Source organism: Macaca fascicularis, chromosome 1 (assembly GCF_037993035.2).
Source record: "Macaca fascicularis isolate 582-1 chromosome 1, T2T-MFA8v1.1".
Lineage (NCBI taxonomy): Eukaryota > Metazoa > Chordata > Mammalia > Primates > Cercopithecidae > Macaca > Macaca fascicularis.
Window position 1 is genome coordinate 2,187,825 of NC_088375.1, and position 17,510 is coordinate 2,205,334.

The following is a 17,510-nucleotide window of genomic DNA, read 5'->3' on the forward strand; positions in this document are numbered from 1 at the left end:
CTCTTTTTTAAAAAAAGAGTACACGAATGGCCTACTTAGTTCCTTTGAAATAAAGAAGCAAAGGTAATAGACAAAGAAAGAGTGGTGTTTAGAGTCTGGACCGCACTTCTGGAAATAGTCGTCTTCCTCAGGTTGCAATGACAAAATTACAAAGCATGTAACATTAGAGCAATGATTCACAAACGTTGATTCCAGGTTTCTTACACCCGAATCACCTGGGAATCAGTACTTTAAAATCTGTGCCAGCTACGCCGGGCGTGGTGGCTCAAGCCTGTAATCCCAGCACTTTGGGAGGCTGAGACGGGCGGATCACGAGGGCAGGAGATCGAGACCATCCTGGCTAACCTGGTGAAACCCCGTCTCTACTAAAAAGTACAAAAAACTAGCCGGGCGAGGTGGCGGGCGCCTGTAGTCCCAGCTACTCGGGAGGCTAAGGCAGGAGAATGGCGTAAACCCGGGAGGCAGAGCTTGCAGTGAGCTGAGATCCGGCCACTGCACTCCAGCCTGGGTGACAGAGCGAGACTCCGTCTCAAAAAAAAAAAAAAATCTGTGCCAGCTGTAATTCTGATGCATGGCAATTGTGGGAACCAGTGCTTTAGAATGACCAAGTTAGGAGAGTGAGCATTAGCTTGGAAGATTGATTAGGATATTTTACAATTCTAGATCTGTTATTTCCTAAGTGTATATCCTTGGCGCTTTGTTATGCTTTCTAATCCTATTTGTTATATAAGTTATGAAGTCTGTATAAAGCTAAATAAAATAATGTGTGCAGGGCATCTAGTGCAGTGCCTGACTCGTTGGACAACCTCAAAGAGTAGTAGGTGCTGCCGCTATTCACAATTAGAAAAGGAAATAAGGGAAAAAAAGAAGAGAAAAGAAAAGGAAACAGGGACAATATTTGCATGTCACATCATAGGCGCTCAGTAATAGATATTTGAGTAAAGGAATCACTGAGGATAAAAGACTAACCCAAGTGATGAAACAGAAACTTTAACTTTCTGTCTTTGAACTTCAGTATTTTCACTATGCTGGGCTTTATACTCTGTGGTAGTTTGCTTAATATGGTGAAAAATAGAATGGTCACTGGCTAGATGGACCACCTGGGGACCTCACCTTGACTGACTGGCTTGCTGATGACTGAACTGGAGGCAACTTAAGGGCTTATCCGACTAACTCTCCTTGATGTCTGTAGTTCTCATCATGTTAACTAGGGTCCAATTCCCAATTCTCTTCTCTCTCTCTCTCTTTTTAGAGACAGGGTCTCTGTTGCCCAGGCTGCAGTGCAGTGGCATGTGTATAGCTCACTTTAAACTCCTGGGCTCAAACGATCCTCCTTCCGCATCCTCCTGAGTAGCTAGGACTACAGGTGCACACCACCATGCCCAGCTAGTTTTTGTACTTTCTTTAGAAATGGGGTCTTGCTTTGTAACCCAGGCTGGTCTCAAACTCCTGACCTCGAGTGATCCTCCTGCCTTGGCCTCCCAAATCACTGGGATTACAGGCATAAGCCATCATGCCCAGACTCTTCTGTCTTTGATAGTTGGGATTGTTGCTTTTAATATTTTGATGCTGGTTGCTTTGATATTAATTAACAGTGATATTAAATAAGTCTTAACTTTTCCCTGATTGCAGAGGGAAGTGGAACCCCGATTGCTTGATGATTGATGGACTGGTTTCTCAGTTAGGAGAGCGAATTGAGAAGTTGTGGAAACGAGATGAAGGAGGCACAGGAAAATATCCTCCTGCTAGTCTACATGTAGGTTTGCAGTAATGTGCTATCACTTAGAGTCTACAAAGCTGGGGAGGGAGGAGACATGCTTAGCTGCGTGTCTGGCACAGACTTGGGAAAACAAGAAGCATGAATGAATGAATGACCTTATAAGATCCACTGAAGGTTTTATCTCTTTGTTTTATAGGCAGTACTTGATATGTACCTATTAGACGGCGTTACTGAAGCAGCCAAACATTCTATCGTATCCTTTTAAGTTTTATCCAGTGTTTATGTATTATTAAAATTATAAAATTTCAAGAGTAGTAGAAACCTGACATATCTAATGTGATCTCAATTGCAAGGTTGAATTTTGGTTTTGTTTTTTTAAGGAGGTATTAAGCCAGGATCTGTTGTTTGGGCTCAGATGGCCTATGATTAACCTAAAACTATATGCACAATGTTGTTTTATATTTGTTTTTCTAGGTATAGGGTACTTGGGCTTTTATCAGATACTTAAGTGTGTCCAAGACACTCAAAAAGTTAACAACAGTTGCTCTAAAATACTACTACCAAGTGGTCTCTCTCAGTGGCGTTAACCTCTGTGCTGGAAATGAATACATTATAAGTTAGTGTGATATTACCTTAGGTGTTATTTGAGTCCTGTAGTCTTTGTGATAATATTTTTGTGCTAATGTTAATTACTTAGTCTAAAAATGTGTAATTCCATTTATAATTTATAAGCTAGATGATGTCTGATTAAGCTGCCATCTTTTGCTGGATCACTAGAAATTTGCATATATCTTTGTTTCTTATTTACTGAGCTACTGACTTCATAAAAATTCACTTTATCTCCTTTGTGGTGCTGGTAATAAAATACTGAGAATGAATGGAGTTGGTGTGGGACCAGTTTTACCTACATTTACTAAAACTATCCTCTCATTGCTGAGTCTCCATGACGGCTTTTAAACACTAAAAACGGGCCTTTCAGGTCTCTTTTAATGCTACATTTTGTTGCTACGTATTGTAAATATATATGTAGGAGGTTTTTGTTGTTGTATTTTATTGTCCTTAATCTGCTTTTTCAAAGACCATTTATTTGCTACTTGATATTATGTATTCCTTTCCCAACAAAACGGACACTCCCATTGAATCTTTCCCAACTGTATTTGCCATTTCTTGGGGCCAAGTTAAACTTATTCAGGGTCTTTGGTTGATAGATCATAATGACTTTGAGGTAAGTCTATTCACTTACAGCTTAAACTTCCATGAATTACTAGAATTTTAGAAAATACACATAATTTAAATTGATATTAAAAGATATGATACAGTCTACTTCTTTTTTTTTTTTTTTTTTTTTTTTTTTTTTGAGACGGAGTCTCGCTCTCTCGCCCAGACTGGAGTGCAGTGGCCGGATCTCAGCTCACTGCAAGCTACGCCTCCCGGGTTCCCGCCATTCTCCTGCCTCAGCCTCCCGAGTAGCTGGGACTACAGGCGCCGCCACCTCACCCGGCTAGTTTTTTTGTATTTTTAGTAGAGACGGGGTTTCACCGGGTTAGCCAGGATGGTCTCGATCTCCTGCCCTCGTGATCCGCCTGTCTCAGCCTCCCAAAGTGCTGGGATTACAGGCTTGAGCCACCGCGCCCGGCCTGATACAGTCTACTTCTAAAAATAGTTGAGGAAGGACTCAGTTTAATCAGTACCTTTACCAAGCACTATTTTAGAAGGCAAGAATATAAATGTAACAATTCAGAACCCAAGATTTCTTACTGTTTAAAGAAGGACACTACTAAGTAATTATGATAGTGCAGATACAGTGATTGTTATATTAGAGATATGTTTGGGGTGTTGGGGGAACCATGGAAGGCAAGATTTGGCCTTGATGTGTGAAATTGGGGATGGGACGATCTTATAAATTAGTGTGATACAGTTTCAGAGGTTTTTGATACAGTGTCAGGTTTTTGATAAGGCTTTTATTCTTTAAAATACAGTTATCACTCAGTATCTGGGCGGAATTGGTTTCAGGATCCAGAAACATACCAAAATTCACAGAGGCTCGTGTCTCTTATATAAAATGGCGTAGTGTTTGCATATACCTTATGCACATCCTCTTGTATACCATCGGCCCTCTCTGTCCATGGATTCCACATCCGTGGCTTCAAGCCACAGATCAGAAATACTCGGGAAAAAACTGGGTCTGTGCTGAATATGTACAGACATTTTTCTTGTCACTATTTCCTGGACATTACACTATAACAGTTATTTACGTGGTATTTACATTTCATTGGGTATTTTAAATCCTCTCTAGATCACTTATAGTATCTAATACAATGTAAATGCTGTGTGAATAGTTTATTCTGTATTGTTTTTATTTGTATTATGTTTTATCGTTATACTGTTATTTTTTATTCTTATTTATTTATTTTGAGATGGAGTCTCGCTCTGTCACCCAGGCTGAAGTGCAGTGGCGTGATCTTGGCTCACTGCAGCCTGTGCCTCCCGGGTTCAAGCGATTCTCCTGCCTCAGCCTCCCAAGTAGCTGGGAATACAGGTACACACCACCCTGCCTGGCTAATTTTTACATTTTTAGTAGAGATGAGGTTTCACCATGTTGACCACGCTGGTCTTGAACTCCTGACCTCAGCTGATCTGCCCACCTCAGCCTCCCACAGTGCTGGGAGTATAAGCATGCGCCACTGCACTTTTTAATTTTTTTTTAAACTTACTTTTGTTTGTTTTAGAGACTGAGTTTTGCCATGTTGCCCAGGCTGGTTTTGAACTCCTGAGCTGAAGCAGTCCGCTTGTCTCAGCCTCCCTCCCAAAGTGTGGAGATTGCAGGCATGAGCCACCGCGCCCAGCCTTATTTTTGCAAATGTTTTCTGTCTGCACTTAGTTCAGTCTACAGATATGGATCCTGTAGATACTGAGAGGCAACTCTATATACCACAGATTAAAGTAGATTTTTTCAGCTTATATTTGAACGGTCTTACCTTGATTTTTGTGGTTTTTTAGTGTTAGGTTTAGCTGCTTTGTCTAAATGTATAGGATTATGTTTATATTTAACACTTTTCATGTTATTTCCAGAGTGGTTTGGATCTTTTGTTTCATCCAGCTACTGCGAAACCTTTGTCATGGCAACATTCAAAGATTATTCAGGCATTCATGAGTCAAGGCGAGCATAGACAGGCCCTCAGATATATTCAGACAATGAAGCCGACAGTGTCCAGTGGTAGCGATGTTATCCTTCACCTCACTGTTTTGCTTTTTAATAGGTAAGTACATCTTTTGAAAGTATAAACTCCTTATCATATCTGTTAATAAAATGGAATTGATGAAATAGATAATTGCAATACACAGTTGGCCCTTAAGTCAGTAAAGTCAGTCCTTTGTATTAGTGGGTTCTGCATCGATGCAGATTGAAAATACAGTATTCATGGGATGTAAAACCTGCATATGTGGAAGGTCAGCTTTTCATATACATAGGCTCTGCAGGACCAACTTTGAAACTTGAGTATGGGTAGATTTTGGTATCCTTGGGGATCCTGGAACCAGTCCCCCCACGGATACTGAGGGACAACTGTATAATATTTTACTTTGTTGCATTACTTATTGGTCTTTCAGTGTTAAGGAAAACATACAACACCTTTTATCTAGAATAAGATAAGTACCTTGAATAAAAGGAAGGGGTGCCAAATTGAGATTTACAGTTATATTTGTTGCTAATTGACAACATTGACAGTTGTCCTGCCTGGACAGCTGAGGGTTTAGTATGCTGAAAAGGAGTCAGGAATAGAGAGGAAGAATGAAGTGATACAGAGTTGCAGATTGAGAATTTGTATTCAGTAGTGGTACGCTGATATTTTTGTTAATATTGGTTGTTTGAGTATTGGAATTCTTTGTATTTGAATTTTGTCATTGCATTTGCCCTATTGCATCCTCATAGAAAGAAAATCTTAATTTAAGGAAGTGTCTGATTTCACGTCTTAATACTTCAACCAGATTTGAGCAAGTGATATCTTTGTTTCTTCTTTTTGCAGATTTTAATGTTCTCTAATCGGTGTATTTGCCATTTACATAATAATGATTATTACAGTCTCACCTACATAGTAACTGTGAGAAAGCTAAATGGCATGATTGGAAGTACAGTGGTGTGGTTATTGGGTTTTCTTATGAACTAAGCTGGAGACGTTGCTTGGAGCTGAAATTCCTTACTAGGCTTACTTTATACCACTTTTATTGGTTTTATTCAACCCTATTGATCGTTTTTATATTTTTAGAAATTACTTTACCTCACTGTGTTATATATGAACCAATTATCAATTCTGCGTCAGCACTCTGAAAGTTACATTTTCTTGGTTCTCTTTGGTTAAATAGCATGTACTTCTACGGATAAGAGGGTAAGATCTACAAATTTCAGGCAGAAGAAAAGTTTTGAAGTTTAATAATAGATTGATTAGACATAGAACCTTAACAGTAATGAATTAGCAAGTACTTGTTGAAATAATCTGGCTTAGCAAAAATGTGTAGATAGCTTAATAAATCTAGAATCAATACTGAAATTTTTTCTGAGATCAAAATTGTAGTTTCAAGAAGATTTACTGTAAGAACAATAATTTAAAGAAGCTAAATGTGATAACTTGAATAAATGGGTTAAGCATTATAGTACTGGGTTGGAAACCGGCATATAAATTTTTTTCATTTGCATATACCTCTCACTCTTTAGTGATGTTAAAGTGTTGATACTTATCACTAATACTTACATCAGAAGGGCAAGTGTTGGAACTTTGGAAGAAACATGTTTGGAAGTTTGCTGATTTTTTTCCTTCTTTTGATTCCAAGTGTCCTCCTTTAATTCATCCAGAGCATGTTTCTCTGATTTGCTGGGTTCTCATTTCCTTTACCTTTGCCATATAGTAAACAAACACTAATAAATAGTTTAATTTCTAAACCTTATTTCTCTTAAGTTGGAAAAAGTCTCAGTTATTGATTCCCCAGAAAACTAGCGCATTAAGGCTCCTATACATTAAATACAGAAATAAAAACAACCACTCAAAATTCTATTTGTGAGATAGCTTGTATTCAGATTTAAGAAATGTTTAAAAATAATTACTAGTCCTGTAAAATAGAGAATGACGTGAGTGTTGCTAAAAAGTCAGAGAACGCTGTTGGAAGTGCAGGTGATAGTTTTTATTGAAGCACCTTAGGAGAAAGCTGCTTAAATGTTTGAACTGATAATTTTGCAAAAGGCAGCCGTGTTTATTGCCCAGGAGATTATATAACAGCATACTTTACACTTCACTTTTATCAGAGAGAAGCAAATAACAAGAAAACAAGCTGATTTACAAGGACTTATTCAAGAAAACAAAGTTTCTGGGTATCTCCCGCGGTCATACATAATCACCTAATTTGTTCAAGTACCTACAACTCTAGTCCAGCAGTGTTTAATCAGTATGTCCTTGAACCATGGATAGAGGTTACATTTGGGAAATTTGAACTAAAAGTCAAAGAAGTTAGGCTGCATCATGGTCTAACACTCAAATGATTTGATTGCATAAAGACAGTTGAAATGGCTGAAAAAGTTTTAATATTTAAACCATCAAACACTAACACTCTCCTCACACTCACCGTCCTGACGGTACACCCTTACTTCTGACCTGAGGAGGTTTTGCCCTGTTTTGAACTATTTATTTATGTTAGTGATATTGTTTATTAATTTGCACCCTTACAAATAATGTTATTGAAACAGCCACTTATTGTAGCAAAGATGTTAAGAGCAAAATCTTTGGACTCAAATAGATTTGGATTTAAATCTAAACTATGCCACTTTCTGAAATAGGATCAAAAGCAGTTTAGTTATCCTCTCTGATTCTGAGTTTCCTCATTAAGAGCATCTTTGCATTTCTCTAAAACTTCATGCTGGTAGCTTTTCAGTTTTATGAGCTGTGTGTACGGACATACCATCACAACTGTGGCGTGGCTGTTTTACGTGCAAATTAACCATGATGCACTGTACAGTGACAGACTGATAAATAAAGACTATAGATAATTCAGCTACTAACACTGATTATTCAGTCTTAGGATTATAAATGTACAAGAAACCTGAAAAATCCTTTTGTATAGGCATAATTTTTCTTCTTTCTATGTTATGTGGGTTTATTTTGCTGTACTTTTTTTTTTTTTTTTTTTTTGAGACGGAGTCTCGCTCTGTCGCCCAGGCTGGAGTGCAATGGCCGGATCTCAGCTCACTGCAAGCTCCGCCTCCCGGGTTCACGCCATTCTCCTGCCTCAGCCTCCCAAGTAGCTGGGACTACAGGCGCCCGCCACCTCGCCCGGCTAGTTTTTTGTATTTTTAGTAGAGATGGGGTTTCACCGTGTTAACCAGGATGGTCTCGATCTCCTGACCTCGTGATCCGCCCGTCTCAGCCTCCCAAAGTGCTGGGATTACAGGCTTGCGCCACCACGCCCGGCATTTTTGCTGTACTTTTAACTCAGGTTGGGTGATTGTTTCATTTTCAGCTTTTTTTTTTTTTGGTAATACAAAAATATAAATCGAATGTCCTACATAGCACCTTAGCAGCATCCCACCATTTTAATAGATGATTCTGTTCTAAATATTTTTAAATTTTCATTATGGTTATTTATTTTCCCTATGATTTAGAAGTTTTAATTTACAAATAATGAATTTAAAAAATTGTGTTGTTGGCTAATTATATTGTAATCATATAATGTGATCCATGTGGTACCTGACCTGTAAAATTTTGCTAAGACTTGCTCTGTTTAAAAGTAATAATAATAAAGGCCAGGCACAGTGGCTCATGCCTGTAATCCCGGCACGTTGGGAGGCTGAAGTAGGAGGATCACTTGAGCCCAGGAGTTCAGGACCAGGCTGGGCAACATAGGGAGACCCTGCTTCTTCTCCTTTTTTTTTTTTTTTTTTTTTTTTTTTGGAGACAGTCTTGCTCTGTTGCCCAGGCTGGGGTGCAGTGACACGATCTCGGCTCACTGCAACCTCTGCCTCCCAGATTCAAGCGATTCTCCTGCCTCAGCCTCCCGAGTAGCTGGGATTATAGGCGCCCGCCACCACGCCCAGCTAATTTTTGTATTTTTAGTAGAGACAGGGTTTCACCATGTTGGTCAGGCTGGTCTCCAACTCCTGACCTCAGGTGATCCGCCTGCCTCAGCCTCTCAAAGTGCTGGGATTACAGGTGTGAACCTCCTTGCCCAGCCAACCCTGCTTCTATTTAAAAAAATTTTTTGGGGTAAGACTTGATTTACCCACTGATAAGTACTCAATGTATTCTCCATTTAATAGGTGAAATGTTAAATATATTTGTCCCCATGATCAAGTTTGTTCGTTGCATGGTTTTAATCTTTCTGTGTCCTTAATAATTTTTTTTCCTGGTCTGTTTTGTGAGTTACTGAGTACGCAAAGTTGCTGACACTAATGGTGGATGTCTCAGTTCCTCACAGTATTGCCAGCTTTTTGTATTTTGAATTTTAGGTACATAAGAGTTTTAGTTTGTTCTTTTTAAAAATGACTTTTAAAATTATTATATGGTGGCCGGGCGCGGTGGCTCAAGCCTGTAATCCCAGCACTTTGGGAGGCCGAGACGGGCGGATTACGAGGTCAGGAGATCGAGACCATCCTGGGTAACACAGTGAAACCCCGTCTCTACTAAAAATACAAAAACTTAGCCGGGCGAGGTGGCAGGCGCCTGTAGTCCCAGCTACTCGGGAGGCTGAGGCAGGAGAATGGCGTGAACCCGGGAGGCGGAGCTTGCAGTGAGCTGAGATCCGGCCACTGCACTCCAGCCTGGGTGACAGAGCGAGACTCCGTCTCAAAAAAAAAAAAAAAAAAATTATTATATGATAACCTTCTTTATCATGAATAATTGTTAGTGTAGACACACAATCTTTTTTATTTATATCCTGTATGTGTCTTTCCCCAGTCTTTTTACTTTACTCTAGTCACGAGAAATCAGTGCTTGGTTGTTTACCTCTCTTGAATGTCTTTTTGTATTGTGGTCTCCACCGTGCATTTTATAATGCATGTTTATATTTCGTCTAGCACGTTTAGAGAGTTTGCCACAGGATGGGTTTTCAGTCTGTCTTTGCTGTATTGCTGAGAACTCCCATGCATTCCTTATTAAAATGACGTCTATATCTTTTACTGCCAACATGCTAGCCTAGCCTTTCATAAATTAATTTTCTTACTCTTCTTCCTAGCATCATTATTGTCTTCTGTAGGAAGAAAGAGAAGAGTGAGGATTTGGAGACTTTGTTTTCAAACATTTGCTAAGTGTTGGCAATGAATTTCTTGAAGTTGAAAGTGTTTTCCTGCTATGGGGGAAACTGGGAAAGAACATAATCATTTGTCATTTGTTGTTAAAAATACTCTGTATACGATTATTAAATATTTGGTAAATCATAAAATAAGTTTCTTATTCCTGCTAGTATGTCTGAGCAACTGGGAGTAGATATCACAGTTTAAAGTGGAAATTTTTTTTTTTGAGTTGGAGTCTCGCTGTGTCCACCAGGCTGGATGGAGTGCAATGGCGCGATCTAGGCTCACTGTAACCTCCACCTCCTGTATTCAAGTGATTCTCCTGCCTCAGGCTCCTGAATAGCTGGGATTACAGGCATTGCCACCATGCCTGGCTAATTTTTGTATTTTTAGTAGAGACGGGGTTTCACCATGTTGGTCAACTCCTGACCTTATGATACTACGCCCACCACGGCCTCCCAAAGTGCTGAGATTACAGGCGTGAGCCACCATGCCCGGCTTAAAGTGGAAAATTTTAAAAATATATAATGCCTATGGGCTGGGGGAGAGACATATTATTTATTTTTGATGATAAGCTATTTACATGCTTCAGTGTTTTAAGAGGTAAGAACGATGACATAGTGAATTCCCAACTGCCTGTTTCTTCTTAGTACCCAGTACTGTGAATAACTTCTAGTGTATTCTTCCTAAGATCTTCTAAACAAATGTTAACAAATGCCTATATGTTCTCTCCCACTAAACCCTTTTAACAAATAAAAACAGTACACTGTATACCCTTCTGACTGTACACCCTTGTGCAATATGCTTTTTTTCACTTTAGTTTGGTGCTAATTTTATAATTACATAAAGGATTTGCTTTTTAACTGTTGCATAGTAGTTCATTATTTGGATGGCTGTACCTTTATTTTTTTAGTTAGTTCTCCCTTTTTTTTGGCGGGGTTGGGGGAAAAGAGTCTCACTTGTCACCCAGGCTGGAGTGTAGCGGAGCGGTTTCGGCTCACTGCAACCTCCGCCTCCCGGCTTCAAGCCGATTCTCCTGCCTCAGCCTCCCAAGTAGCTGGGATTACAGGCATGCGCCATCATGCCTGACTAATGTTTGTATTTTTAATAGCGACAGGGTTTCGCCATGTTGGCCAGGCTGGTCTCGAACTCCTGACCTCAGGTGATCAATCCACCTATCTCAGTCTCCCAAAGTGCTGGGATTACAGTCTTGAGCTGCCACACCTTGCCCTAATTATTAATAGTTCTCTGTAATGAATATTTAGGTTGTTTCGACCTTTAGCCATTTTAAACAATGCTATGATGAATAACCACACATATTGCACATGTGCCAATTTATAGAATAAAATCCTAACGTGAAAGGATGTTTGCCCTCGTAATTTTGGTAGTTTAATTTTGACAAGTAGGGCAAATTGCCCTCCATCAAGGTTATGCCAACTTAATCCTCCTCTCAATTACCATGTGCTATGTTTTTTATCAACACAGTGTACCAGGTATTTTTTGTCTCTTCATCTCATAGGTAAAAATGGTAGTTTTAGTATGTTTGGTCTCACTATAATAATAAAAGTATCTGTTTTTAAAAGAGCTATTTCTTTTGTGACCTGCCCATTAAAATCTTTGGCTTTTTTTCCTGTGTTGTTGGGATTTATCTTACTGATTTATAGCCGCTTTGTATACATTAGAGAAATCAACCTTGTTGTGAAATTTAATAATGAAATGTTCATTTTATTCTCTGTTTTTCTTTGTTCAAAAATGTTCTGCTTTTAAGGTTTCTAGATTTTGGTTTAGGGAAAAATGACCATATTTCTGTGCACATGGACACACAGATGAACACTCTTCTACACTCAAGTTATAATGATTCCACTGTCTAGTAAGAGAAGTACGAGGCAATTTCGGATGTAAATTTTTAGGGAATACCTCTACACATTGTGCTTCTTGACTGTTGGCCTGTATAAGCCCTGTGGAATATGTGAAAATATTCTAGTCCCAGAACAACAAAATTAGCAGATGGCCCTGATCTGCCAAGAGTGGTACCGTTTGCTTCACCGAGTAACTCTGTGTTCACAGACAGTCTGGGGCGGTGCAGGCTTGCCATTTTTATTCTGCCTTGGAAGTCGTCAGCCTCTCCAAAAATTTTAACTGCCAGAGTGATCACTACCATTCTTAGTGTATATCTTCAGAACTTTTTCTTTTCTATTTAAATAAGTATGTAAACAGAAGTTTTATTGGTTTTTAAAATTATCATTTTCATACTGTTTTTAACTTGCTTTTTAAAAAACTAATGATTTTCCAAGTTAATACATATTTTCCTCATATAGGGCTACATCATAATTCATTGTTTCACCATATATTCTTTTTTTTCTTGTTCTTCAAAAAGAGAATCTTGCTCTGTCTGCCAGGCTGGAGTGCAGTGGCATGATCATAGCTCACTGCAGCCATGACCTCCTAGGATCAAGCAATCCTCCCACCTCAGCCTCCTGAATAGCTGGGACGACAGGCACACACCACCACGCTGGGCCAATTTTTGTATTTTTTGTAGTTAGGGTCTCATCACATTGCCCAGGCTGGTCTTGAACTCCTAGGCTCAAGTGATCTGCCCGCCCTGGCCTCCCAAAGTGTTGGGATTACAGGCATGAGCCACTATGCCTGGCCCTCACTATATATTCTTATACTTAATCTTTATGCAATTTTTGCTGGTGTTTCTGTAGACTGTATTCTTTGCATTGGGATCATTGGGTCCTGACCTATATCTAATTATAATTTTTATAGATATGCTCAAGTGAACCTTCAAGACAATGCTGTTGGTGGGGTATGAGTTGAACACTGGCATTTAAACAAATAAATAATAATAAAAAAACCTCCCACCTGATTCTGGGAGACTTCTGTGTAAGAAACACTCCTTCATTTAAATGATCTTATTGCCCACCAAAGGACGTCTCAGCACCTCTGCATGGTATCTGAGACTGCCAAATTTAACCCAAGTTCTCCAATCTAATCTTGCTGCAAATCAACCAAAAAAACATCTACTGCTAAGCTCTGCTCTCCCTTCCCCATGAACACAGTGTGCTTGATTCCACGTGTAGGTCTCTGTCTTTCCCACACTTCCCACTGAGTGTCACTGCTTTAAAAGCCTGACGTTCCTCTGTCACACCACACCAATCATTCAGCTCTATCCAGGCCACATTCGTTTTTTGTCTTCTTTGAAGCTTTGTGTACTTTGCGTTTTTATTATTTTATGTCTAAAAAGCAGCACAAAATTCTTTAAACATGTCATTTTACTGACATTATTAGCAAGATTCTTTATGCAATACTTAGTATTCAACAAATTTTTTAAAGTACTTTTAAATTATTTGTAAAGATACTTTACAAAGTATCTTTGAGATTCTGCGTTTAGATTTCTTGTTTTGTACATTTAAATAAATTTTTCTAAAACTAAACTTTGATAAATATGCTTTCAGATGCATGGTTGAAGCCTGGAGTTTTTTGCGGCAGCATTGCAATAGGTTGAATATAGAGGAGTTACTAAAGCACATGTATGAAGTCTGTCAGGAAATGGGCTTAATGGAAGATTTACTGAAGCTGCCGTTTACAGACACTGAGCAGGTAATTACTTACCCGTGTAAACTTGTCAGAAATTCAAGGTAAATTGGTAGTTGACAGTCTATTTTGTTCTTTTTAGGAATGTTTAGTGAATTTTTTACAGTCCAGTGCCAGTGTTCAGAATCATGAATTCCTTTTAGTGCACCATTTGCAGCGTGCCAATTATGTGCCTGCCTTGAAGCTGAACCAAACTCTGAAGATTAATGTTATGGTATGATTCAAGTTGTCTTATTATGGGGGATAAGAGAATAAGGAAAACTGGAGACTTTTTTGGTTTGTTATATAAGAGATTACAGTTTGGTAACCTCTGTGCCTAGCATTACTTTGAATCCTCAGTTATCTCTGTAACAGAATTGGGAACACGGTATTACTGCCTGATTCTTTTATGTATGCCATTTGTGTTCTGATGTCTGCCTACAATAATGCCATTTCAGTCAGGGAAAACAAGAGGAAGATGTAGAGGCCAGCAGTAGGAGTTACATAGTACAAAGATCATTGTGTGGTAGAGGAGGACGTAGAGGCCAGCAGTAAGGGTCATATAGTACAAGATCATTGGACTTCGAGGGTCAGACTAATTCTTCATTCACTCTGTGTGCTTGGGACACACTCTCAGTCTTGGTTTTATCAACTATAAAATGATAACGTCTCCTTGTGAGGTGGTTTTGAGGATGCACAGAGATGTGTGTAAAGTAGAATGTTGCCTGACACGTATGGAGGCTTAATAACCATTGTTTTTATTAGTTTTGAAGAACAAAGGCTTGGTAGCAGAGATTTGGAATTTATTGATGGGTAAGGATTGATAAAACAATTAGATATGTGGATGAAGTTCTTGGTTTGGAAAAATGGATATGTAGGTAGGAGGAAGATATTTTTGGATATTCGTAGTTTTATTTTAAATGGTAGAATTTTATTTATTAAATATATTTTATTTTAAATATAGAATTATAGCACCTAACATTTTGAAGGTTAAATTTCTTATCAATTTTGATATTTAATAGAATGATCGTGATCCTCGTTTGCGGGAGAGATCACTGGCTCGAAATTCTATATTAGACCAGTATGGAAAAATCCTTCCTAGAGTCCATCGAAAATTAGCTGTTGAACGAGCTAAGCCTTATCATCTGTCAACATCATCAGTTTTTCGATTAGGTAAGAATTTCGTTGAAGAATATCATAATCTATTGGATCAAAAACGATACTGAATAATTACTTTTCTGAAACCACCTTAAATTTAGCTACTTTCGCTAACACTCACAGGCATGTCTTGGAGATATTGCTGGTTTGGTTCCAGATCACTGCAATAAAGTGACTATCACGATAAAGCTAGTCTTCTCAATTTTTGGTTTCCCGTTGCATAATGTTTACACTATACTTTTAAGTGTGCGGTAGCATTATTCTTAAAACCAGTGTGCATACCTTAATTTTGAAATGCAATATTGCTAAAAAATGCTAACGATCATCTGAGCCTTCTGTGAGGTGTAATCCTTTTGCCAATAGAGGATCTTGTCTCAGTGTTGATGGCTGCTGACTGATCAGCATGGTGATTACTGAAGGTTGAGGTGGCTGTGACAGTTTCTTATGATGACACAGTGAAGTTTACCATGTCAGTTTACTCTTCCTTTCACTAGAGTTTCTCGGTAGCATGTGATACTGTTTGATAGCATTTTAGCCATAGAACTTTCAGAATGAGTCAGTCCTCTCAAACCTTGCCTCTGCCCTGTCATCTTAAGTTTATGTAATATTCTAAATGCCTGTTGAGTAACAAACTACTCTATAAGAAGGCAGGTTTTGGTCAATCGGACTTTTTATTATTTGGCTTCTAAGTAAGGAGGACAACACCGGGAGGATTCTCCAAAGCAGTGTCCAGCTGAGGGAGAGTGACAAGAGGGTTTTCTGGAGAGGGGAGAGGTTGTGTCGTTGTATGTGAAGGAGTGGTCCCGGTTGTGTAGACTTAGTTATTATGTCAGTATATAGGTCTCTGTCATGGTAAGGAAGCTGTAGCACCTCCTGGGGTGGAGACTTTAGTATGGTGGTAAAGAAAGTTCATTCTGATTTATCTATAATATAAGTTGTTGGCCTGTCAGGAGATGGTTTTAACAAAGTAGGTGACTAATATTTTACATAGGGTTTAGGAAGAAACCGGCTAAATAGCGGGAGGCTGTAAAAAGGCTGATAGTTGATTAAATTTCTGTAATCCTGGGAAACTCTCTGTTTACAAATTTTCTCCCTGGAGATACGTCACTCGTCATTCTTGAGGGCTGAGAGATGGAGGTCAGTTTTTTTGGTAACTTTTTAATGTTGATCAGGGATGCGTGTCTAGAGATGTTAAAGGAGTGAACATTTTTAGATGCTAAATTTAAATATATTTCAAGATCTCAGGATAGGTTGTAATGGCTGGTATTGTTGTAATAAGAGCAGCTATAGTTGAATTTTTTAAATTTGGAAGATACAGATTTTATTGAGAGGTTCAAGACGTAGGGATAAGTTCATGTTAAACAGGGTGAAGGGAAGGAATCCAAGGCAGCCTGGCAGTGGGGTATATATTTTTTTGGGTGGCCGTTTCATGGCCACCACGTCAGGTTGGTTAGAAAAATGAGCCACCACCCTTTTTAGTGGTCCTAGCATTTGGAAAGTGCTCCCCCAGCTAGCTATTTCCTGCCATTTATGGGACAGATAAGTCAAAAGGTTTAGCAGGTTAAGCAAGGCTACAGTGGGAGCAGCAGTCACTTTTTGTTTGCTTAGCATGTAGAGGAATACATGCCTCAGAGGGACATGTATTTGTCTGAAGATAGAGACATTTAATAGTATGTTATTTGGCTTTAGGTGTCGTCTTTATATAAGGGAGACAGAGGCCCACATCAAAGGTAGTCTTAGTCTCTTTAGTCAGCTGAAATTTTATTGTAAGTTGTTGGCATGTCTACTTGTATATACTAGAAACTGGAGTTTGGCACTCTTTGTCGTGAGTTTTATTTAGTGGGTTGTCTCTATTATTAAAAAATATTTTAAAATGCTAAATATTTTAAAATACTGTTTTTAATATTGAAATATGAATGGTGATTGTGTCAGGACAGTAGTGAGTTGTATTGAGGTGGCAGGTGGTAGTGTCGGAAGCAGCAGCCGGTACCTCCCTTTTGGGTCAGACTTACTACACTGACAATGTCACTTACTACACTGACAATGTCACTTACTACACTGACAATGTCAGTGTAGTAAGTCTGTGTTGAAAGAATATCATAGTGCCTGTGTATTTGACCTACAGTTGAATAGTTTAGTAGGACTTACACAGTAAGTAGTATTTACTATAGATGTGTTAGTCAAGGTGACATAAGGAACGTTTTTGTGGAGGGGATAACTGCAGGAAAGGGGAGCTTGCTCCAGTTTTGTGGGGTGAAAATGAAGTTTGAGGTCACCACAAATTGCATGGCTTGGACAAGCTAGGCTTGTGGGTGTCTATCGTATATTCAGTATTGGGACAGATGCTTTCCCTTTGCTGTGATGCAAGAGAAATCGACTAGTGTATTGTCTCTAGTATATTTAGTACTGGGACAGATTCTTTCCCTTTGCTATGATGCAGGAGAAATTAACTAATGTATTGTCTTTCCAGAGACCGTCAGTCACAGTAATAAAAGGGACTGAACGGTAGAGGGAGAAAGAGTTTATTTTTTATATGGTAATTTATCACCAGTTAAGATTTTTTTATTTTACAGAAGAGTAATGAGTATGGAGAGTTCTGTAAGGGGGAAAGTTTGAATATATCGAGTATGGCAAGGGCACGTTTTACTTAATGTGTAGTGTTCCTTCCCCGGAAGTCAGAGACTGGCTTATAGGAATAAGTTGAACCTAGTAGAGCCTGATCTGAGGGCTCTGGTGCAGCATCACTCAGGAATGATGGTTTTTAGGGTCTGAGCCCCTGAATTT

The 17,510-nt window shown here is 38.9% G+C and overlaps 1 protein-coding gene across 7 annotated transcripts in view; it reads left to right on the forward strand.

The window, feature by feature from the left end:
- The window catches only part of AHCTF1 (AT-hook containing transcription factor 1), a 98,969-nt gene that overhangs the window by 46,166 nt on the left and 35,293 nt on the right, over window positions 1-17,510 (forward strand). For all 7 annotated transcript variants that reach the window (XR_012430799.1, XR_006697537.3, XR_012430803.1 and 4 more), the window contains exons 18-24: window positions 1,633-1,756; window positions 1,917-1,973; window positions 2,799-2,945; window positions 4,793-4,980; window positions 13,451-13,595; window positions 13,672-13,803; window positions 14,591-14,741. Coding sequence is in view for 4 of the 7 variants with exons in the window: in XM_005539591.4 (XP_005539648.3) it covers window positions 1,633-1,756; window positions 1,917-1,973; window positions 2,799-2,945; window positions 4,793-4,980; window positions 13,451-13,595; window positions 13,672-13,803; window positions 14,591-14,741 (944 nt within the window). In the remaining 3 variants the exon portion in view is untranslated. The remainder of the gene's footprint in view (window positions 1-1,632; window positions 1,757-1,916; window positions 1,974-2,798; window positions 2,946-4,792; window positions 4,981-13,450; window positions 13,596-13,671; window positions 13,804-14,590; window positions 14,742-17,510) is intronic.